At 35.0% G+C, this 26,577-nt stretch overlaps 1 protein-coding gene across 1 annotated transcript in view; it reads right to left on the bottom strand.

Annotated features, from left to right (window-relative positions):
• LOC306874618 (NACHT, LRR and PYD domains-containing protein 12-like) overlaps positions 1 to 26,577 on the bottom strand; it is a gene marked incomplete at its 5' end in the record, with an annotated part of 108,822 nt that overhangs the window by 24,411 nt on the left and 57,834 nt on the right. The window contains 3 exons of the mRNA XM_079424766.1: positions 876 to 960; positions 2,313 to 2,486; positions 3,126 to 3,296. Of these exons, the coding sequence (XP_079280892.1) occupies positions 876 to 960; positions 2,313 to 2,486; positions 3,126 to 3,296 (430 nt within the window). The remainder of the gene's footprint in view (positions 1 to 875; positions 961 to 2,312; positions 2,487 to 3,125; positions 3,297 to 26,577) is intronic.

Below are 26,577 nucleotides of genomic sequence, written 5' to 3'. Positions count from 1 at the left end.
TGACTGTAATTTGTCATTTGAAAGTCACACGTGAAATTCCCTCAAACAAGCATTTATGTTATAAAGCATTACTTCTATTACAGATGCATTTGCTCCACGTCAATATTAAGACCGGTTCTTCTATGTCAATGTCACTCTTTGGCTCAACGGGGCAAATGTGTTTAGATCTGATGTTCCCAGCTGCATGCAATAAGGTTTCCTTAGTTTACTACATTAGTTAACATGAACTAATGATGAACAATACTTCTACAGCATTTTTCAAATTAAAAGTTGTATCTCTTAACATTATGCACTGTGAACATAAACAAACAACGAACATTAAAGATTAATCTGATCCAGTGTTCATTCATTAAAGTACTGCTATATGTGTGCATGCTGCAATTAAATACATAAATAAATAAATAAATAAATAAAAACTGTCCCTGAATTTAAGCAGGACTAAAGGATTAGGGTGAACGTCAGGCGATAAAGATTGATGGCCGATGTGTTGGTACATTATTAATTTGCTTTGTTCTGAAACAGGCACTAAATAAAATGTTGCATTTTTGTTTTGAGGAGTTTATAAGTCTTGAAAATAAGCATTGTTCTCCCTCTACAGTAACTGAAATAATAATGACCCATGATCAAACTGACTTGGCCTACTGTTTAAAGCTAATTGTCATTTTTAACAATTATTTGTATTTAATGGCCTGTTTAATTTTAATACTTAACATTGTGACGCCTCTGGCTCAAACAAATGAGAAAATGGTATTATCAAGTACATGTTAAATGTTGTAAAATACTCACATCAGTGTGTTGAGTTTACAGTGTTTATCCTGCAGTAGAGCAGCGATCTGATTCACTCGTGTGTCTCCTAGTTCATGTTCACTCAGATTCAGCTCTCTCAGGAGTAACGGGTTTTTACCCACAATTCCTTTCACATACTGACAGGCTTCATCTGCAGCAGGACTTCTCAAAAACCTGCAAAAGGTAAAGCAGGATTCAGTTTAATTCTGTAATAAATGTACACTGCCTAACAAAACATGTTGATAAAACTGTTGATAAAGAAAAAATATTGTTCCTAATTCCAAGCTCTATTTACTGTTTTACTTTGAACATAAAAAGTATTATTTTTTGACAGCCAAATGTCAAAAAACAGAAACAGTGAAACAGTGCAAATGTCACGAGGAGCAGAAGGGCAAAAGATCTTTCAAGACAGCACATGTTTGTGAAGAACTGGAGACTCATAGATCTGCTGTAGAGTGATACAGTGCTGGGAATCTTGGCTTGATGGAAATTAAACTACAGGTCATTCAGAAAAAGTTAGTAAAAACTACTGAATATCAGCTCATTTAGTGACTCATAATGTCTATTTAAACAGTACTGTAGCTTATACCACAACAACATGGTACCTCAGATGCACCAAATCGAAGCTGATTGTATAAGTGAAATAATATTAAGTAGGCTATGAATATTTAGCCTGCATGTCATTTATATTGTATTATTTCATCTAGGGGTGTGCGATATGATGATATTATTTAATGTTTCTATTATTCTACTTAAGATTTCTACGTTGGAGTGGTTAAGGCTCACTTTACATCATTTGCCATAGCCCTTTACACGACCGGTGTGAAAAACATGCTTTTTTAGAATGCTATGTTGATACAGTAAGTGTTAATCATTCAACGTGATCTTAAGTTGAATCACATAAACATAAAATAATAGTCTATATAATGTCTACATTCACTACTGAACTCGGATGAAAGTTAAACTGAAACTCGGTAACAACTCAAATAAGATATGGCTTAATAATTGATCTCTGTAGATTTAATTTACAGTGATTTGCATTAAACTGTTCTTCCTCACACTACAAATAAAAGAAAATCATATGGAAATATTATCTGTGGCAGCTCTTTGATCCCCGGCCACTTGTTTGCAAGGATTAAGTTTCATTCATTCATTTATTTGATTGTTTATCATTGTTGGGCATCTCTAATAATAATGAATCTTCAACTTGGTTCATTATTTATTTGCACATCATCCACAAAACACATCGATTCAAAGCAGCTTATAGTAAGTTCTGTTACCTCTATAATGGCTTAATTCTTTACACTGAGCAGATTTACTGGGCAATATTGTGATATATAACAATGCTAAACGATCCACTGTTTAATATGTAATGGAAAGAATACTAAATATTGTTAAAAACCCATTATTTAAACCTTGAAATCACTAACTTTGGTACAACGACATATTTTCTCACTAAAACAATATTGTTTTATAAGTAAATTGCCTATCTATGATCAATTTTGTATTATTTCATCACATCTCACCTCAGTGTCTTCAGCTGACAGTTTGGATCCTGTAGTAAATCATCGAGCTCCTTCACTCCTGATTGTCCAGGATCATTTCCTGTGAGATCCAGCTCTATCAGGTGTGAAGGGTTTGATCTCAGAGCTGAAGCCAGAGCTTTATAACCTTCTTCAGTGATACTGCAGTCTGAGAGTCTAGAAAATAAATACATAATAAATATGAAAAACTACATTTATTATCCACATAAGTCTATAAATACATCATAAATAAATTTGTCCTCCTTGGATAACAGGTTGTAATCACATTACAGTGACCTACAATTACAATACAATAACATTAATGTGATTTTATTCATGTGTTAGTGCAACCACTGACATTTTAATTTACTATAATCTCTGGTGCACACATACATAAATTACAAGACATACCAACTCTGGAATGTGCATCTGAAGGTGTGAGAAAAAAAAAAAAGAAAAAAAGTAGAACATAGTTTGCTCAAACAAATCTCAAAGTGAACCTGTGTAGCCTCCGAAATTAGTTTTGTGCAGCAGGCCTCTGTACACATACACATTTAACATAAGCAATGTCCACACACACATAGACTGACTATATTAAAAGCTACAGTTTACAGTAAAATTTATTTCTCTCCATCTTAAATAGTTATGGGATTAATTTGATCTGATAATTATCTTATAGAATTAATTAACAATATGTATTAATTGCTGTTTATGAGTAACTGAAAGAAGCATCTATCTCTTTTGTTAAATTTAAAAATGTAGTTAACAACCATTCAAATAATTCAAATCTAATAAATATTCACTTAACCCTTTTACCTGAGTATCTTCAGTGTGCAGTTTGTATTTTCTAATCCGTTCTGGAGTTTCTTCACTCCTGAATCCTGCAGATTATTGTTGCTCATGTCAAGTTCTTTCAGACTGGAGTTTGATCTCAGGACTGTAGCGAGAGCTGAACAGCTTTCCTCTGTTAGACCACACTTACACAGACTATAATATTAAACAGGAGAGGAATAATTTATGAACACAAAGTACTTGATGCCAATATTCAGTGATTACTTACAATATTCAGTGACCACACTTATGCAGACTAAAATATTGAACACAAGAGATAACATTCATAAACAAAGTACTTAATGCTTATATTAGGTATAAATCAATTTAGGGTTCATCTGATTGCTTACGGTATTTGAAAATTTACAATTAAAAAATAGGTCTGAAACTAATGTTTATTTTGGAAAATGATTGATTTGTTGATTATTTCAATATACTGTGTTTCATAAATAATAAACATGAGAATTTATTTCATTTTCTAAGCTAAAATATATGTGTATACAGTGAAATCCATGTCAACATTGAAATACAATATTTAAAAATCACCAATAAATTATAATTATGAAAACTGTAAAGCAATTTCATTTGTAATGATAATTAACCTAATCAACTGGACATTTATTAATCCAATTTAAATCTAGCATGCAGAAATATAGTCTAATATGCAGAATTGTAGATAAATAAAATTACACACGTTAGCTTTTCTAATCTGAATTGTATATTTTCCAACAGAGAACAGAACTTCTTCATTCCAGTGTTTCCTAGTTTATTTCCACTCAGATCCAGCTCTATCAGGTTTGAAGGATTTGAACTAAATGCTGAAGTCAGAGCAACACAACCTTCTTCTGTAATTCTGTTATTATTCAGCCTGCAGAGAAAGAAACAAAGACAGGAAACAGTATTCAATTTATTTCAAAACCTTCTCTACTGAACAACAATGATAGTTTCAGCCCAAACCAGTTAAAGTTATTGTAAAGTATTAAACCATGAGAAATACTCACATCAGTGTGTTGAGTTTACAGTGTTTATCCTGCAGTAGAGCAGTGATCTGATTCACTCCTGTGTCTCCTAGTTCATGTTCACTCAGCTCTCTCAGGAGTAACGGGTTTTTACCCACAATTCCAGTCACATACTGACAGGCTTCTTCTGCAGCAGGACCCAAAAACCTGCAGAAGAGAAGATGAAATAGGAAATCAGAAGGCAGTTTGTGTTTATTTTGAAATCACTTAAATTCAGATGCAACAACAAATTGTGCAGAATATTGAATTAGTGAAATGATGTTTGTTAATACTTTGCTGCATATCATTTATTTTGTATTATTTAATTATCTCTCACCTCAGTGTTTTCAGTTGATAATTTGGATTCTGTAGTAAATCACTGAGCTGCTTCACTCCTGATTGTCCAGGATCATTTCCTGTGAGATCCAGCTCTATCAGGTGTGAAGGGTTTGATCTCAGAGCTGAAGCCAGAGCTTTATAACCTTCTTCTGTGATACTGCAGTCTGAAAGTCTGGTTTAAAATAAAAATAAAGGTTTAAAATAAAAAAAATATAACTTAAAAACAGTTTTATATCAAAAAATCATCAAATGTACTTTCTCTTATAAGTAAAGAAAAATGCATTGTTTGACAAAGGCAGGTTTTTCTTGTTTCTTTCTGTTTCTTGTTTCTATAGTAATTTTAATTTTTATCAAAAGAGCATGTTATGATTAAAATCAAACAATATTCACTGAGCTCACCTGAGTATCTTCAGTGTGCAGTTTGTATTTTCTAATCCGTTCTGGAGTTTCTTCACTCCTGAATCCTGCAGATTATTGTTGCTCATGTCAAGCTCTTTCAGACTGGAGTTTGATCTCAGGACTGTAGCGAGAGCTGAACAGCTTTCCTCTGTTAGACCACACTTACGCAGACTAAAATGATGAACATGAGAGAGAATTTATAAACACAAAATACCTTGTGCCAACATTCAGTCTCTGAGAAATCAATCACTGAGAGATACTGTTTTGTCACCTAAATTTTAAGATCAATCTATAATAGCAAATGAACACAACACTCACTGAAGAGTTTTGAGTTTACAGTGTTTATCCTGCAGTAGAGCAGTGATCTGATTCACTCGTGTGTTTCCTAGTTCATGTCCACTCAGATTCAGCTCTCTCAGGAGTAACGGGTTTTCACCCACAATTCCAGTCACATACTGACAGGCTTCTTCTGCAGCAGGACCCAAAAACCTGCAGACAGGAGAAGTACACTGACATTACTTGCCATATAATGATATTTTGCAATCTTGTTTTAAAGGGTCTTCAGTCATTTCAAGGCTTTTATAAATGTTTTTTGATGGTTTAATTTTCTTCCAGCTACAGACTTTTACATTTTACTATTTTAATAACACTTACCTCAGCGTTTTCAGTGTTTTTGATGAAAACCACCGTCCATTTTGTAAATCACTGAGCTGCTCCACTCCTGATTCACCAGGATCATTTCCTGTGAGATCCAGCTCTATCAGGTGTGAGTTTGATTTTAGAGCTGAAGCCAGAGCTTTATAACCTTCTTCTGTGATACTGCAGTTGGAAAGTCTACAAAACATAGAGCTTAAATTTAAATAAATTTTAACATTTAAATTTAACATTTTGTTTCAAGTTAATTAATTGCTGCACAATATCCTGAGTCACAATATATAACTAGACCAAACCAGAGCTGAATACATTATCAGACATAATAAACAAACCACTTAAGTTTTTTTATTTTATTTTATTTTTATGGACTACAGCCATGTCTTCACTTTCCATCTGGCAGACAAGAAATGGCGATACGGCTGGATAAACTTAAAAAGGCAATGATGTCATTGAATAAATATGAGCGCTGCACGTTTCAAATCAAAACACAACACGGATGTCTTTATGTGATCGTATCTGAAGGGAAGCGACTGTCTTCAGAAACGTGTTGGTGGCATTTTCATTTCATCTTACCTATAATGCCTGATAAAGCAGCGTTTATGAGCGCAGACGGTGCTGCATTGTGTTCTGGAAACTACTATATTAAGCCGCTCCTAAAGCGCCACCTCGTGGCAGAGAATGAGTTTGCATTTCCAATAAGCCTTTCTTGCTGTTTATGGCCAGATCAATGCAAATATCGATCATTGTTTTTAAGCAGCAAACACAGAGTTGTAAATGAGAAAGCAGTTAATGTGCAAGTTAATGTGCCTTCTAAAAATCTAAACCATTAGACAGTAATATTTATTCGTTTTAATTTAATATAATAATTTATGCTTGATTTATCCCTTTTCATAAAAATGGTCTGAGGCTGAAATGCTGTTGTATAAGATTTTAGTTTTTTGTGAAAACCTGTAACTGAACTGTAAATCACGTGTAAGCCAATTTATGGCTTAATACTGTGTTACCATAGAGGTTGTCCAACCGCGTCATACAGTGTTCATTTTTCTTTTGCAGCTCTTAAAATGGGTCATAAATTGCCTTAAATTTATTTTAAAAAATTCTGCAGATACTACATGATATTTGTGTATTAAAAATATTTTTGATCGACAATTAGACTCCTATCTGATTTTCTATATTTAAAAAATGTGTTTTTATTTGGGCTAGTTAAATAATTTTCGGGCTACCAAAATCTGAAGAGTACCTGCCCGATTTTGGGATTTTGAAATTTTGCGAGCCCTGTGTAGACCCCACCTACAGAAAACAGTGTTGATGGTTTCACTCAGGTGTTAACTGACTCATTTTCATAGCTTCATCCCCTGTTTCTCTAATGCTTTCATTCATTCAGTCTCATGTGCCCCTCCCCTATGTATGTGTGGTTGTATGTTTGCTTGCTTACACTAGTTGTGTGTTTGTGTTTAGTTCATAAAATTTTGTGCACAAATTACATGGGTTTCTGACTGTCACTATTCAGATAATGTCTATTTAACAAGCCGACACTGCATTAGTACTCGAAAGAAAGTTATTTTCTGTGGCCACAAAACTAATTTTTTAGAGCTGATATGAAATTACACTGAATGCTCGCTGGACGAAAAGATCAGTTGATGGTAATAATAAATTCTGCTACAGTTACTACTGGCAGCTTATATAAATCATTGTAATTAATTATACTTAATTGTAATTATTTGCTACATTTAATTACATTTTATTTCTAATTGTATGATTTTTTATTATATTCACCAAGTTTAAATTTTAGTTTAGAGAGAAAAAAAATATCTTACAGTTTTTTCACCTCTGGAAGCAACCAGATTCAATAAATATATAATGTTAAGTGTAGGTGATGTTGAAATGTACTCACTTCAATATCTTTATCTTAGAATTCTTCAGTCCCTCACAGATCTCTTTGACTCCTGAGTCCAGCAGACGGCTGTTGTTCAGGTCCATCTCTTTCAGGATGGTTTCAGAGGAGAGAACAGTAGCTAGAACTGAACAGCTTTTCTCTGTCAGCTGACAATTATTCAGCCTGAACACAAAAACAGCATTATTTATTATCAGCACATATTCAATACATATACAATCAACAGTTCTTCATATCTGAACACACATGTGACTGACAGTACTTTATACCGAACAAAACAAAAGTTATAAATCATGTTCACTCACTTCATTATTTCCACTTTGTTATGAGAGTCCATCAAAAGAGCAGAGAGCTTCTTCCCATCCAGATCTCCTAATTTATCTCCACTCAGATCCAGTTCTGTCAGTAATAATGGACTTTTACCCAGAACTTGACTCAGATAGTCACACGCTTCCTGTGCAGCAGGACTTTTCAAAAACCTACAGGAAGCAGAACATTTAGAAAATTTAAATTAGATGATCTTGTTAGAATTTTATGCCTTTTGCAGCTCGCATCCTATTTATGGGTCCAGTGTAGTATTAAAATATAGTAAAGAGTAGAATGTGTTAGTCATAGTTATCATAAATATTACCAGTTTTGTTTAATTGCAATTCAGTAAAGTCCTCTTCATATCATTCTAATTCTGCTTTGGCTTTATTTGTCACATTTACCTGGTTTTACAATATGTCTGTGGCTTATTTTGAAATACTGAAAGACTTTTATTACCTGACAGTCTTTAATTTACAGCATCCACCTCGCAGTAAATCAATGAGATTCTGCACTCCAGATTTTCCAGGATCATTTCCTGTGAGATCCAGCTCTACCAGGTTTGAGTTTGACTTCAGAGATGAAGTCACAGTTTTATAACCTTTTTCCGTGATACTGCAGTCTGAAAGTCTAAATATATATATAAAAAGCTGTTTAGTACTACACCCAATGCCTTAATAGAACCTGCTTTATTTGGGTTTCATTCAATATTTAAAGTTCTCTTTAAATACAAATTAAAAAATAATAAATTTCAGTTTCCATAGCCATCTTTTTTCAGTTAATCTAATCAAATGGACATTTATAAATGTATATTATCATGCAGAAATGTAGATGAATAAAAATACACACTTCAGTTTCTTCAGTCTACATTGTGGATTTCTCAACAGAACACAGATCTTCTCGATTCCAGTGTCTCCTAGTTTATTTCCACTCAGATCCAGCTCTATCAGGTTTGAAGGATTTGAAATAAACACTGAAGTCAGAGCAGCACAACCCTTTTCTGTAATACTGTTGTTATTTAGCCTGCAGAGAAAGAAAACAAAGGCAGGAAAAATTATTTGGAATATTTTAGGGCACAACACACAACTTCATGAACAGAAAGATTTTTAAAGTCGTTCAGGAGCTGCCTTCTGACACAACATGCATTTTAATGCCACTGCAAACCTAATACAAGTAAAAACTGCTTATGCAATTAAGTAAATGAGTAAACAATTTGTGATAAAAGCAAAATCAAACTACAAGCAATAAGACAAATAAACACACCAGAATAAAGATGCAAATTGTTTTTTTTTACATGTAGCCTATTATTCAAGTACAAAATACTACAAAAAATGGTGTCATTAAATATGAAATAAAATAAAACTGCGGGGACTGCATAAATTAAATATGCTACAAAGGTTTTTCAGTCAAGAGCAGCAGGTATATTAGGTTGCTGTCACTTTAAAACTGAACGCACAGATTTAATTTATTGATACACATCTGATTTTCTCCCAGCTGTTTATGCTCACTTTAGACATATCTGACTGTGTTCACCTGAATACACTTCAAGTCAGGCATTTTGATACATAATGTGTAATATGTAAATATAGTGTATTGTTGTATTGTACATGCTTCAGGTGTGTGCGCACACAGGATCACCTGAAAGCTTGTGAATAGAGAATGCAGTTCTCTAGCACAGTTTCTTGTGCTTTTACCATAATAACATAACCAAGCATGTCACAACATTCACATACTCAGCTAATGCTTGCTGTAGCAGCTGCAGCACGCTTCAGAAAGCATCAGAAATCAACATCTAAGATAAGTGAATTCTGTTTTACTCATTTCACTGTGAATATTGCACGGTCTGCCTTATTAATTTCTACATGAGCAACTATAAACATGTTTTAATCTAATCCTCATGTTGAACATGCCTTGTATTCATATGCAGGAGCGAAATGCTAATTAGTGGCATTTATGCAACTGTGTTTATACAGCTGCAGCAACATTCAGTCTAATGTTTGTGATTGTTGTGAGAACACACCAAGAAGTTGTCATGATAACAGGTTTAAATGAAATACGAATTTGTGATTGTTTGCACTTTAACTGGGATTCACTATATTTAGCTGCGTAACCTCTCTGTCATGTTCATTCATTTCCAAGTTGGATGTTTTCATCAACTGTGCTGTTTATTTTAGCAGCGCGCAATGTCAGACATCCTAATGGCTTTCTATATAAATAAGCGTTAAAAAAAAAAATTCAATGACAATTATCAAAAATTAATATAAACTGGTATTCTGTTTTAAAGATACTTATACAGTACTGTGCACTGTAAAGTATAAAAGAATAATACTCACGTCAGTGTGTTGAGTTTACAGTGTTTATCCTGCAGTAGAGCAGTGATCTGATTCACTCGTGTGTCTCCTAGATCATGTCCACTCAGATTCAGCTCTCTCAGGAGTAACGGGTTTTTACCCACAATTCCAGTCACATACTGACAGGCTTCATCTGCAGCAGGACCCAAAAACCTACAGATGGGAAGATGGGGAAAAATTATTATAAAAATTATTGCTTAAAACCCCAGTAGTCTTTTTTTATTAACAGTCTAATATTAACCCTTTCACAAATAAGTTAAAAAAATTCTAGCTGTGCTCCCAGAGTTTAACACAATTATTATTTTAGAATGTGTCTCCTTATAGTTTTCATGGTGACGTGTCATACTTGTCACAAGACAGACTGCATTAACCGTAGCTCTGTATGCATAATGTATCGCATTTATTTCGTTTTCCCTTTTTTTTATACAAAATATACACAAACATCTGATGTTACAATTTTCAAATATGTGCTAGTAAATGTATTTGTTTGTTCAAACTCCTTTATAATGATCAATGATTGTGAAAGACATGAAAGTAAGTGGCTGGTGAACTGTGAGAAGAATAGAATAAACTTCATTGTTACCAACATTATATTAATAAACACATCAAAATATAGTTGAAAGGATCATTATTGCTGATTCCATAGTAAGTGTGTATTTTACAAACTACAATGTTTTTTTTGCTTAAATTTATGTCTGTCTATCTAAATGTCTGAAGCCTAAAATAAATATTATGTGGTTGAAAATACTGCATAGTTGTGATATATGTGCTCATTCATCTCTGGATAAGAGCGAGCCAAAGAGTGAAATCAGGTCTGACTCTGAATTTAGCAGTCGGTCACTTGATCCACTAAACTTGTAATCTCACCTCAGTGTCTTCAGTTGACAGTTTGGATCCTGTAGTAAATCATCGAGCTCCTTCACTCCTGATTGTCCAGGATCATTTCCTGTGAGATCCAGCTCTATCAGGTGTGAAGGGTTTGATCTCAGAGCTGAAGCCAGAGCTTTATAACCATCTTCAGTGATACTGCAGTTTGAGAGTCTAACAAAAAGAGATTTAACAAAATGCATTTGAGCTTTTTTGCAGCAATATTAATTGTATTCAAAAATACCATTATTATTGAGGCAATACATAATTTATTATATTACAGAAGCATTTCTTTCCCTTTCTTTATCTCACTACAGTAATTTTGTTGGGATCCTGGAGATGCCCTGACATTTGTGCTAATTTCATTTACTTTTACCATCATACTAGCAATAGTTTCATTACATTACATTTAGCACAAATTGTGCTACAGTAATAACATGTATGTACACTATATCGGAGTCATTTAAACTTGGCAAGTAAAAATAAATCTTTGGTAACACTTTAGTTTGATGGTCCCTTTTGAGCATTCTGTTGACAATAAGTAACATTGCACTTACATGTCAACTAACTCATTAGAGTATTAGTAGACTGTCTGCTTAATATCGGCTAACTCTTTATTGTGATGATCTCCCAAAAGACATTCTACTGACTATAAGTAACTTTGTAAGAACATGTCAACTTAATCTAACCCTAACACTACCACTAAAACTCTACTAACACACATACTGAACTCTATTGGGGTTAGACAACACGTGTCAGGACCTACTCATTGTCAAAATCATACTCTAGATTTATTACTGTCACATGGAATTGATGTTAATGTTGTTGAAATTCTGCAGCAAAGCGATGATATCTCAGATCATTATCTAGTCTTGTGTAAACTCAATATAGCTAAAACTGCAAATTCTACTCCTTGTTACAAGTATGGTAGAACCATCACTTCTACCACAAAAGACTGCTTTGTAAGTAATATTCCTGGTTTATGTCAATTCCTCAGCATATCCAACAGCACAGAAACAACTTGACAATGTAACAGAAACTATGGACTCTCTCTTTTCTAGCACTTTAGATATGGTTGCTCCTTTACGCTTAAGGAAGATTAAGGAAAAGAGTCCAACACCATGGTATAATGAGCACACTCGCGCCCTAAAGAGAGCAGCTCGGAAAATGGAGCGCAGCTGGAGGAAAACCAAACTAAAGGTATTTCTTATTGCTTGGCGGAAAAGTATCCTATCCTAAAGAAAAGCATTAAAAACTGCTAGATCTGATTACTTTTCGTCTCTTTTAGAAGAAAACAAATATAACCTCAGGTATTTATTCAATACAGTGGCTAGATTAACAAAAATAAAGCATCAATAGGTGTTGACATTTCCCAGCAGCACAGTAGTAATGACTTTATGAACTATTTTACTTCCAAGATTGAAACTATTAGAGATAAAATTGTAACCATGCAGCCGTCAGCTACAGTATCGCATCAGATTGTGCACTATAGATCCCCAGAGGAACAATTGCACTCATTCTGTACTATAGGAGAGGAAGAATTGTAAAATTGTATAAACCAACAATGTATATTATGTACAATGTATATATAACAATGTATATTAGACCCTCTTCCATCTAAACTACTAAAAGAGGTGCTTCCAGAAGTCATAGATCCTCTTTTGGCTATTATTAATTTGTCATTGTCATTAGGATATGTCCCCAAAACTTTCAAATTGGCTGTTATTAAGCCTCTCATTAAAAAAAACACAACTTGACCCCAAAGATCTAGTTAATTACAGACCAATCTCGAATCTCCCTTTTCTGTCAAAGATACTAGAAAAGGTAGTATCCTCACAATTATGTTACTTCTTAGATAAAAATGGTATCTGTCAGGATTTCCAGTCAGGATTTAGACCATTTCATAGTACTGAGACTGCTCTCAGAGTTATAAATGACCTGCTCTTATCATCTGATTATGGTTGTATCTCTCTATTTGTGCTGCTGGATCTTAGCACTGCGTTCGAGACTATCGACCACAACATTCTTTTGAATAGACTAGAAAACTTGGTTGGCTTTAGTGGAAGTGCATTAGCATCGTTAAAATCATACTTATCTGACCGCCATCAATTTGTATCAATGAATGAAGGGGTCATATCAATCACAAGTGCAGTATGGAGTACCTCAAGGCTCAGTACTAGACACAGATTTCCTGTAGCTCAAATAGTAGAGCATGGCGCTAGCAATGCCAAGGCCATGGGTTCGATTCCCAGGGAAAGCAAGAGCTGATAAAATGTAAAAACTGTAACTTCAATGCAATGTAAGTCGCTTTGGATAAAAGCGTCTGCTAAATGCATACATGTAAATGTAAACATGTTACCCTTGGGACTTATCATCAGGAAACACGGTGTTAGCTTTCACTGTTATGCTGATGATACTCAGCTCTATATTGCTTCTCGGCCTGGTGAAACACACCAAACTGAGAAACTGACGGAATGCATAGTCGATATAAAAAAACTGGATGACAAGTAACTTACTGCTAAATTCAGAAAAAACAGAGGTGTTAACTATTGGACCTAAAACCCCCACATGCAATGTTACGATTTCAGCATCTGTGTTTTCTGTGTGGAGTGATTTTTGTGGATGTATGTGCAGGGATTGATTGCTGCAGGGAAACCGTGATTGGCTGAACCTGCGGTTGCTCCGTCTTAAAAGGGTGGTGCTCTTGAAAGATGGTGAGGTTGTTCTGCACGCTTAATAAACAAACTTCAGATGGTTCAAAATGCAGTAGTTAGAGTCCTTACTAGAACCAAGAAGTATGACCACATTAGCCCGGTTCTGTCAACACTGCACTGGCTCCCAATTAAACATCATATAGATTTTAAAATCTTGTTAATTATTTATAAAGCCCTGAATGGTTTGGCTCCTCAGTACTTGAGTGAGCTCTTATCGCATTATAGTCCTCCACATCTGCTGTGTTCTCAAAACTCTGGCCATTTGATAATACCTAGAATTTCAAAATCAACTGCGGAGTGGCAGATCCTTTTCCTATTCAGTGCCCAAACTCTGGAACAATCCACCTAACACTGTTTGGGAGGCAGACACACTCTGTCAGTTTAAATCTAGATTAAAGGATTAGTTCACTTTCAAATGAAAATTTCCTGATAATTTACTCACCCCCATGTCATGTATGTTTATGTATTTCTTTCTTCAGTCGAAAAGAAATTAGCGTGACCTTTTCAACGTAATTACATATTACATGACGTCATGAACGCACATCACAGAACAGGCGAGCATTTGTGTTTCTAAAGCATATACATTTTTTTTTTTAAATGATCGATCGTTTCACTAGATAATACCCTTATTCATTGTCTGGTATCGTTTATAGCCCTTTGAAGCACTGAAACTGTCATTTTGACCTTCAACCGTTTGGAGTCCATTGAACTTCACTATACTGAGAAAATTCCTGAAATGTTTTCATCAAAAACCTTAATTTATTTTCGACTGAAGCAAGAAATACATAAACATCTTGGATGACATGGGGGTGAGTAAATTATCAGGAAATTTTTATTTGAAAGTGAACTAATCCTTTAAAGACCCATCTCTTTAACCTGGCTTACACATAATACACTAATACGCTTTTAATATTCAAATCCGTTAAAGCAGTGGTTCTCAAAGTGTGGTGCGCGAGCTTCCTCTAGTGGTATGCAGAGGAATCTCTGAATTAAATATAAATTAGGCCTTGTGTCCACCAAAGCGTTTTTTTTTTTTTTTCCTGAGGCTAGCAAATTTTTTAATTGCTTTAAATGAGAGCGTCTTTTTCATGCTGAGCACTCTGGCGTTTTTTTTTTTCTCTGCGCCGAGAGTTGAAGAATATTCAACTTTGGGTAAAACATAGTGCTCATCACTGTCACTTTTTAATCAGCTAACCAATCACAGTGGAGGAGGGGCGGGACTAATACTGTTACACCTTGCTTATACTATGACTGAACAACAATTGAGAAGTTACTATTGCTTGTCTCCGAGTATTTATGTCTTTACCAGATGGAATTGTTGGAGAACCATAATATTGTTATGAAAAATAATGCTTGGAGAATCATTTCATTTCCATATTACTTCAGCAGATATTCGATATCATAGCAACCACAGCGTCTCAACTGAAAAAAAAACTAAAATACACTGCCCTATCAAGCGCTCACAGATAGACGTTTTCAGCTGGCTTTGGTGAACACGTGGCATGATTGTTGTTACTTGCAGCTACGCATACAGCCTGTGTGTGTGTGTTTTTTTTTAAATCAAGTACTTTATTTAAAAGTTAAATAAAACTGTACTGTACTTAAAGATTAAATAAAAATGTATTGTAGCTACTAAAGTTAAATGAAAACTAGTTAAAAAAAGTTACTGTACTTAAATGTTAAGTACGATACATTTTCATTTAATCTTTAAGTACAGTTTTTTTTTTAACATTTAAGTACATTACAGTTTTTATTTCACGTTTAGGCACAATATTTAAATTGAATAATTACGTTTTTTATTTACCTGGAAGTAATCACAGTGCAGTATTAATGTTCAAACTGTGTATTTACAATGTTTTAAGAGGCTGACAATAATAAATATTCTTATTAGGAATAAAACTGACTCTTTTTTTTTTTTTACTGTGCATAGTGCTACTGTATTTTAATGTCGGTCATAATGGTGGTACTTGGAAAGCCAAATATTTTCTGAGGTGGTACTTGGTGTAAAAAGTTTGAGAACCACTGCGTTAAGGGATTGTTAGGCTGCATTAAACTAAACTGAGCTGGGCGATGACATCACTGAATTTAATAATGGAATGCCTTTAACTGAAAATTGAGTGTTTAATCTTGTCATTTTACATTATTGACACACTATTTTGATATTGTGAAGTTGCTATATAAATTAAACTGACACTAGTGAGCGTTAGTAGATATGTAGGTGCAACGTTACTTATAGTCAACAGAATGTGTTAAAGGGGCCATCAAAATAAAGTGAAACCAATTTTTTTTAAGGACAGTAAGATAAATATAGTAAACATTATTTCACAAAACGTTTGAGTACTGGATTATGTAGGCCACAGTTTTTGCTGCAACGTTGTGAAAGCCATCCTGTTCCAGAAATAAGGTCACAGAAACCACCCTGTTTGTTTTCTGTATTTTACCAAAGCACAACATTTTGTTGTTTGTTGAGTGGACACAATTAAAAGTTGACATTTTACAGTTTCAAATGATGTCTTCTTTTTATCTGCATGACATATCATGACATAGTATTGCAAGTGCTGTTGTAAGGAAAGAAAATCCAAGTGATTGTGCCAGGACCTCAGTCATCTCCAAAGGGTTAACTTTAAACAAAAAAGAATGTTGTTATTAAAATCAAGCAGTGGTTCATTGAACTCACCTGAGTTTCTGCAGTGTGCAGCTTTTATTTTCTAATCCGTTCTGGAGTTTCTTCACTCCTGAATCTTGCAGATTATTGTTGCTCATGTCAAGTTCTTTCAGACTGGAGTTTGATCTCAGGACTGTAGCGAGAGCTGAACAGCTTTCCTCTGTTAGACTACACTTACGCAGACTATAATGATGAACATGAGAAGGATAATTTATGAACACAAAGTACTTGGCAAGATAAGGCAAGGCAAGTTTATTTATATAGCACATGTCATACACAGTGGTAATTCAAAGTGCTTTACATAAAAGAAAGTGAAATAGTCATAAAAAATAAAATAATCACAACAATAGAAACAAGGAATTAATAATAATAATCACAACAATAAAAACATGGACATTATATAAAATTTGATTTAAAATGAATTTTAAAACAGTTAAGAATAGAAAATGATTATATATAAAATACAGTGCAATTAGTTTGGACATTCAACAAATGCACAGTTAAACAGATGAGTTTTGAGTCTTGATTTAAATATGGCTAATGTTTTAGCACATCTGATCTCTTCTGGAAGCTGGTTCCAACGGTGGTAATAATAGCTAAAAGCAGATTCCCCTTGTTTTGTGTGAACCCTTGGTATTTCTAACTGACTCGATCCTAATGATCTGAGTGGTCTGTTAGTTTATATTCAGTGAGCATATCTGCAATGTATTTATAAACGAGTAAAAGTACTTTGAAATCAATCCTAAATCCTAAACTTGACTGATTATATCTAGTGATTACTTAGAATTATTGTGTTTTGGTCACCTGTGTTCTTTAAGATACTTCAAATGTGCAATAAAAAGGAAAATGAATACTCACATCAGTGTGTTGAGTGTACAGTGTTTATCCTGCAGTAGAGCAGCGATCTGATTCACTCGTGTGTCTCCTAGTTCATGTTCACTCAGATTCAGCTCTCTCAGGAGTAACGGGTTTTTACCCACAATTCCAGTCACATACTGACAGGCTTCCTCTGCAGCAGAACCCAAAAACCTGAAGACATGAGTAGTCAAGTGGGGACATAAAAGCCAGTATGCCCGTATGTGCTAAACACTTACTTTAGGTTCTTAATTATGCTCATCCTTGAAAGAGTGTGATTTTCTAGTGTATGTATGAACTTATCAGGTAATGCCAGTGGTATGACCCATTTCAGATGTGGCCAAATTACAAAAACAGTGCTTGCCTATAAATATATTTTAACTGGTTGATTAAATTGATTGCTATTGACAATTCAGTAGTGACTGGATATTGGTATGGACATGTCCCTAGTGACCTACTAAATCTATGCCCTTGAGAGAAGTAAATTGACATTATCTGCCTTTTACTGATTTATTTTCACAAGTTTGTGAAAATGCCTACAGTAATTTCAAAGCTTCTTTCGAATGTTATTTTTGACTATTTAATTCTCCTTCAGTTAAAATGGTTTTAAGACTGTTAAATGTTAATATTTTAACACTCACCTCAGTGTCTTCAGTGAATAGTTTGGATCCTGTAGTAAATCATTGAGCTGCTTCACTCCTGATTGTCCAGGATCATTTCCTGTGAGATCCAGCTCTATCAGGTGTGAAGGGTTTGATCTCAGAGCTGAAGCCAGAGCTTTATAACCTTCTTCAGTGATGCTGCAGTCTGAAAGCCTACAGAAAATAAATACATGAGCGTTAAAATTAACAGTGTGGTTCAAATTATTTAATTACTGCAAAAATCAGAAAATACGAATCACAGGTTTACCACATTACAGCCGAATAAACGGTCAGATAAACAGACAACAGATATGCACGAACACAACTTCTAGTTTTAGCCTGCCATCAAATTGGAATGAATCAGAAGGATTTTTATATTCACAAATGTTCATCAAATGAAACTGAATGGCAATTATCAGTGTGTATCACAGCTCTGTTAAACAGAACACACTCATATTGCATTGTATCTTAGACAGGTTTAGAATTATGTGCATTAAAACTAATCTCATGTTCTCTGTATATCTTATATAAAATATTTCATAATTAACCATTTCACTTCAGTTTTGCCAATTCATGAAACTTAAGTAAACTAATAAGTTTATTTAAAATTTTTTATAAACTAGCTTTTCATTTGTTTTTTATTAAACTACAATTCTCTGTCAAATTTGAACTTGTGCTGCTTTTTCTGACCTTTTGTGTTCAACTATAATTTTAAGACAATTTAAAGAAATTATTCAGTTCCTCATAATTCACAAACATTTTAACTTTAAACACTGTTTAACAAAAAAATCTTCACTTTCATTTTAAAGACAAACCTGTTGTGAGAAAAAAACTTTTTTTCCAATTCTGAAGGTGAGCAGATAATATACACATACATATATATCATAATCATAATAATATTATGTGTATCATGTAAATGTAGAATATTTGTATCATCAATTGCATAATATTCATGTCATTGGTGTAATTGTTAAGCCTGTCTGAATAATTTTTATTTTTTTTACTTTATATTGTCCGAGTAGTAACTGCTTTAAATATATTATTATTATTATATTTTAATAGATCTCAGACCTCCAAACCTGTTTGCATTTTGACTTCCAATTATGCTGGTACAACTTGCCACTCTAAACTATGCAAACGCTGCCAACCACCAACCCAAATTATTACATTTAATGTATTATTAATTAATGGTGTCAAAATTAGCACGTTAACGCAGGCAATTCATTTTTTTCAGTATCACGTTAAAAATATGTAACACAATTAATGCAGGGGCGGGGCTAGGTTTGGCCATGCCACTCAAAACTGAACTGCGGTCAGATGAGATGTTGTCAGGCCATATGTCAGTAAAAAGGAATCTTCCTGTCCTGCCAGCTGTTATACTGTGCTCGTAGCGCGTGCTCTTAAGTGCACGCACAAATGTGTCGGCGTGCACTGTATTAGGCTATATTAAAGCACTGTATCATACTCAAACCCAAATGAAACTACAAGTATGCAGTGTCGTAGATATGTCATCAGTTAAGTCATGAAGTTAAAAAAGAAGGTCATTAAGTATGAGGCGCCACGTAGGATTTAAATCAAACTTTGCTTATCAATACAAACATAAAACATGTGTATATACACCTATAAATTACTCACATATACATGCATACTACTGGATGTTCAATATATATATATAAACGCGTTACGTTCTTATTCTGGACTCATCTGCTTGTCTATACATTGTATGCTTTATTAATTATGTGTTTATTGAGTTTGGACTTTTAAAAACACTGTTTTAATGCATTAAGCCACGTTAAGCATTTTTTTAGCATATCATGAAAAGGTTCTCTAAACGAGCTATTAACCTAATCATCTGAATCAACTAATTAACTCTAAACACCTGCAAAAGATTCCTGAGGCTTTTAAAAACTCCCAGCCTGGTTCATTACTCAAAACCGCAATCATGGGTAAGACTGCCGACCTGACTGCTGTCCAGAAGGCCATCATTGACACCTTCAAGCAAGAGGGTAAGACACAGAAAGAAATTTCTGAACGAATAGGCTGTTCCCAGAGTGCTGTATCAAGGCACCTCAGTGGGAAGTCTGTGGGAAGGAAAAAGTGTGGCAGAAAACGCAGCACAACGAGAAGAGGTGACCGGACCCTGAGGAAGATTGTGGAGAAGGACCGATTCCAGACCTTGGGGGACCTGCGGAAGCAGTGGACTGAGTCTGGAGTAGAAACATCCAGAGCCACCGTGTACAGGCGTGTGCAGGAAATGGGCTACAGGTGCCGCATTCCCCAGGTCAAGCCACTTTTGAACCAGAAACAGCGGCAGAAGCGCCTGACCTGGGCTACAGAGAAGCAGCACTGGACTGTTGCTCAGTGGTCCAAAGTACTTTTTTCGGATGAAAGCAAATTTTGCATGTCATTCGGAAATCAAGGTGCCAGAGTCTGGAGGAAGACTGGGGAGAGGGAAATGCCAAAATGCCTGAAGTCCAGTGTCAAGTACCCACAGTCAGTGATGGTCTGGGGTGCCATGTCAGCTGCTGGTGTTGGTCCACTGTGTTTTATCAAGGGCAGGGTCAATGCAGCTAGCTATCAGGAGATTTTGGAGCACTTCATGCTTCCATCTGCTGAAAAGCTTTATGGAGATGAAGATTTCATTTTTCAGCACGACCTGGCACCTGCTCACAGTGCCAAAACCACTGGTAAATGGTTTACTGACCATGGTATTACTGTGCTCAATTGGCCTGCCAACTCTCCTGACCTGAACCCCATAGAGAATCTGTGGGATATTGTGAAGAGAAAGTTGAGAGACGCAAGACCCAACACTCTGGATGAGCTTAAGGCCGCTATCGAAGCATCCTGGGCCTCCATAACACCTCAGCAGTGCCACAGGCTGATTGCCTCCATGCCACGCCACATTGAAGCAGTCATTTCTGCAAAAGGATTCCCGACCAAGTATTGAGTGCATAACTGAACATAATTATTTGAAGGTTGACTTTTTTTGTATTAAAAACACTTTTGTTTTATTGGTCGGATGAAATATACTAATTTTTTGAGATAGGAATTTTGGGTTTTCATGAGCTGTATGCCAAAATCATCAATATTAAAACAATAAAAGGCTTGAACTACTTCAGTTGTGTGTAATGAATCTAAAATATATGAAAGTCTAATGTTTATCAGTACATTACAGAAAATAATGAACTTTATCACAATATGCTAATTTTTTGAGAAGGACCTGTATATATATATATATATATATATATATATATATATACACAACTAAAGCATGCATCTTTCTTATCAGAATTGTATATGTTTGTGAATTTTATTTTGTATGTTTTGCGAGTGTTTTATGGGTGTGTGCTAGTGATGCGCGGGTCGGGTATTTTTCCAACCCGCGGGTCCCGCTTTTATGAAATTATTTGGCCCGCCCCAGCCCGCCCCACACCACTGTATATATTTTTACAACCCGCCCCGCCCAGCACCCGCGACCATTAAATAGACATACTAGGCACTGTAATTCAAATGAAAACAGCCTTTATTTCAGCCTGAAAGTGCTTGGAAACATCGCCCTGTAAACTGGAAACAACATATGATTATGAATATGAACGATAAATCAGGTCATATTAATAACAAGATAATGATACACATTTTAAACATTTACAAAGCAGCGTTTGTAATCTAGGCTAAACAATTTTTTATTTTAGATTTGTATAGGGCAGGCCTACAGTTTACAGCCTACGCTAAATAACCACTGACATTTTTTTTTTTCATTTATCACACGGAAATGTTCATTTAGCGTTTTTACGTTCGCTGTGCAAAAAAAGAATGGCATCCACTTTACCGGGGTTTAATCTATATCGCCTGGACTCCAGCACCCGGCCAGCAGAGCTGAATGTGCGCTCGCTTGATGCGCTTGTGGCTGGGATACAATTTCTCCCGCACCTCGTCTTCCATATTCACTTTTATTTCTTTGTTTTTGTTGTGACTGGCAGCGGTAGCTGCTTGGCGCTTTCGTGACTTGTCACGTGACGTAACCTTATCAAAGAACTTAATAAAACATGAAAATAGATATTCCCAAATATTTAATATAGGCTATAGGGAATTGCACGCAACATACATGGATTTTTATTTATTTTATTTTTTTTTAAATGACCCGCCCCAACCCGCCCCGCAAATAAAGTGACAATTTCTTTACCCGCCCCGACCCGCGGGTTACCCGCGGGGTCCGCGGGTTACGAGACGACCCGCGCATCACTAGTGTGTGCGCGCATCGAGTTTATATGTATGTGCGAGTGTTTATAGGTGTATATGCATGGATCATGTTTATATGTATATGCGAGTATATATAAGTGTGTCTGCGTGCAGCAAGTTTATGTGTATTTGCATGTGTTGTTGTTGGTGTATATGCATGGATCATGTTTATATGTATAGCGAGTGTCTATAGGTGTATGTATGCATCAAGTTTATATGTATACGCAAGTTATTCACAAGTGTATATGCATTCATTACTAACATAATATGTATTGGTATGGATTTCATATTAGTGTGCACGTGTATTTCATATATATATATATATATATATATATATATATATATATATATATTGAATATCCAGTAGTATACATGCATATGTGAGTAATTTATAGGTGTATATGCACGTTTTATGTATGTATTGATTAGTGAAGTTTGATTGAAATCCTACGTGGCGCCTCATAAATAAAGCTGCCTTAAAACTGTGCATGCAAGTGCTTTTTATTTATGATGAGTCCCATTCAAAGCAGTGTCAGATCTGCATCAAGTTCAGCAGTGGCAGTTTTTAAAGTAGTTGTCAAAATAACCTAATAACCAGCTGCTGTGATGCCTGTTAATCAAAGAAGAAAATTAAAAAGAGGAAATTAATAACTTCTGTAGTTTTACTTTATTTAATTTAGAATTTAGTGTTTGATAACTTTATTAAATTAGGCTATTTCTTGCTGAAGGGCACAGGTGACATATGACATTTATTATAATGGGTTTATGTGAAGATTGTTTTAAGTTCACTTAAATTAGAAGTAATTTTTAAAGTCTAATAAATGTTAAATTGATAGTTCTCAATTATACTGCATGCTGAATGGCTATAGTCAATGGTTAAATATTAGGAAAAAAAATCATAGAGAGATCAATTGGTATCAGTGATACTTGCCTTCAGTCATAAAAAAGATGGCATTAAACAAATATGAAATATTATACTTTGTTGTTTCTATATTAATTCAAAGATTGAATGTGAAATTATAGCAAAATAAAGTATAATTAAAAGCTTTAATGTAAAATGGGATTAATCGCGATTTAATTTTCAGAAAAAAATAGTGATTAATTAGTTAATTTTTTTAATTGATTGGCAGCACTATTATTAATACATTTGTTATCAACAAAAGAGAGGCTTTAAGAACTCTCTACAGTTCTCCACCAAAATAAAAGCTCTAAAGTTTAATGTTTGAAAACAGAACAATTTAAGCAATAAAAAAATAAGTTGTAATATTATCACTGGCCATTTTATTAGGTACTAGAGCTGCACGATTAATCATTAAAATATTACATTCTCGATTCAAACTTATTCCAAAATGACAACGATTCAGCACTGCAAGTGTCAGCAGAGCCTCCAAAGCACGTTTTATCACTGCTCATGTTAATGACTACGTTTACATGCACACGATTAATGAGATTATTTCCAATTATCAGAGAAAGGACTTAATCGCATTATGATGTTTACATGTCAAGAGCAAAGAATTGTGGTTAATTGTTTTACTGTCATTATTCAAATACCCCTCTGCACAGCACAAATGATCAGAAAGAGCAGGTGTGTTACTGGCCGCTGTTTTAATTTATTTACGTCTAATGCAAAACACTTTTGTATGGTTGTATTCCACGCTTTTTCAGCTCCATAGAAATGTGATGGCAATTGGTTTGCTTATGCTGCCGTCGCGTTCTACTTGCTGTTTCTGGATGAGAGTAAGGAACAGAGACTGGTGGCATCGAGTTGTGTTTTCCCCTAATGTGATGCTTTCTTCCTCGCCATTGTTTTTAATTTGCGTATTATTACAGGTGCGTGTCACGTCATTCGTGTATGTCACAAGCACATGCGCACTTTGGTCAGATCGGCAATACTGTAATCAAGGTGTTAACATGCCTCTATATTTCGATTAAAATCGGCATACGCCACCTATGTTAGTACGATTATGCTTGCTGCGATTATGATCTTAAATCACATTATTTAAATTGAAGCATAGCGTTTACATGAGGTAAAGTTTAATTGCAATATTGCCAAAATCTCATTATAATCACATTAAGAGGGTGCATGTAAATGCACTCAATGTTTCGACACCGTAATGTGAACAAGCTCATTCACTAACACAAGCACCGACAAAACACAGGCTGCTCATGCTCCGCTGATGCTTGTGATGTGAAACAGGTGTTAAAGGGGTAGCTCACCAAAATAAATTACCAAATCAATACCCGTTGCTCCTGAAAATCCTATGAAGTGAAACAATCAGTCTGTACAAGAAAATGAGCATTATTTACAAAATTACTACCTTTAATCCACTGACTATAGGCAAATGGTTTTCAGTGCATTCATGATTGTCTGAAGCACGATCTTCCCCTGTCGTATAATGACATATGTGTAAGTGGTGAGGCTATGAGTGAACCTGAGTGGGCATTGGGCCCTCCCAGTGAGAAGCTGGTAATTTTTCAAATGGATTCAATTTATTAAACAACAACAATAATAATGAACAGTATTTATTATCACATGGAATGCTGCTTTGAAACCAAGTCCATTTAAACTAAATCTTCAACATTTTCTGACTGAAATTATGCATGTTTTTTTTTTCTTCTGAAAACACCAGTTAACAACATCTATTTGTCTATTTGGAGCGCCTGCCTGACTGCCTCCTCTGACACAAAATTGATGAGATGATAGAAGCAGTACACCTGACCAAAATGTTGGTGACAGTCATTCTTATGTAAACATACAAGCATGTAAACATTACTGAGGTCAGCAAAAAGTATTGTGGTTGTTTAAATATCCGACAACATGCAGATAATGTAATTACCAGTGTTGCTGATGGTGAAATGTACTCACTTGAGTATCTTCAGCTCACACACAGGATTCTTCAGTCCCTCACAGATCTCTTTGACTCCTGAGTCCAGCAGACGGCTGTTGTTCAGGTTCATCTCTTTCAGGATGGTTTTGGAGGAGAGAACAGTAGCTAGACCTGAACAGCTTTTCTCTGTCAGCTCACAATTATTCAGCCTGAACACAAAAAGCAGCATTATTTATTACACATCAGATCAGCAGGCCTTCATATCTGCTCCACGTGTAAGTGAAAGTCCTTATAATGACTAAACAGAGATGTTATAATGTATAAATCATGTTCACTCACTTCATTTTCTCCAGTTTGCTATGAGTGTCCTTCAAAAGAGCAGAGAGTTTCTCCCCATCCAGATCTCCTAATTTATCTTCACTTAGATCCAGTTCCGTTAGTACTAATGGATTTACACCCAGTACTTCAGTGAGATACTCACACGCTTCCTGTGCAGCAGGATTTTTCAAAAACCTAAAGGAAGTAAAACTTAGATTAGTCATGCTATAGTTGTCATTTGTAGCTCTCATCCTCCTTATAGGTCCAGTGTAGTATTAATACGATAGTTATGATAACTGCCAACAGTTTAACTGAGAAAATGTAAGAGATTTGAGTTCCAGGCTCATGAAATTCAGTCGTTTACTGGTATTGAATTTAAGTTCTACGTTGTGTCATTTTAATTCATAATTTAATTATCCATTTGTCTCCTCTACATCGTTGCACAGCTGTTACTCCATGTCTGTGGCTTCTTTGAAATATTTAAAGACAATTATCACCTGATGGTCTTTAATTTACAGCATCCACCCCGCTGTAAATCAATGAGCCCCTCCACTCCTGATTGTCCAGGATCATTTCCTCTAAGATCCAGCTCTATCAGGTGCGAGTTTGACTTCAGAGATGAAGACAAAGTTTTATATCCTTCTTCAGTAATACAACAATCTGAAAGTCTATAGATAAAAAAGATTGATTTAATGATATCACCTGCTTCATTTAAATTTCTAAATATTTCATAAAGAAATTGAATGCTGTAAGCTCTCAAAAAAAAAACATTTTAGTCTCCATAGTCATCTAGATTTTTTTCATTTGATATAACAAATAGACATTTTGTAAAGTATTCTGTATCTTTGTGATTTTGTGAACATAGCTGATATTTTCCTCTGCCCCTGTTTCGTGTGCTCCCCCTCATTACTTACTGATTGTTTGCACCTGTGTCTTGTTAGTCTAATGTCGTAATTCCGAGATTAAAACACGTAACATTCTACTCTATCTGAATTATGTGTTTCTATGGCAAAACTATCAATGGCAAAGCCCTCACGTGCTCCTGAACTTGTAATTACAACTTGCAAACTCGGAATGTTCTGAGAGTTATGACTTGGCCCAGTGACAGCTGTACCACGTGACCACCGCCAGGTTCATTTTGGTGCTACTTAGGCGCTATCTCTGAGTAAATGCCACGTGTTGTCATCTCGGAATTATGGTAATTACGACACGGTGTAAATGCAGTATAATTCCCCCTGTGTATTTAAGCCTTTATATTTTTTGTGTTCATTTTCTGGTGTTGTCCATTGATGAAAGTACTGTTTGTGTTCTCAGTTCTGCTTAAGCATCTCCCATGTCAACTTTATTTTCTTCTTCTTCTTTTTTGTTA

The sequence above is a fragment of the Barbus barbus genome (genome assembly GCF_936440315.1).
Source record: "Barbus barbus genome assembly, chromosome: 9".
Taxonomy (NCBI): Eukaryota; Metazoa; Chordata; class Actinopteri; order Cypriniformes; family Cyprinidae; genus Barbus; species Barbus barbus.
Note: the sequence above shows the minus strand (reverse complement) of the source record. Positions and strands in the feature narration are given on the sequence as shown.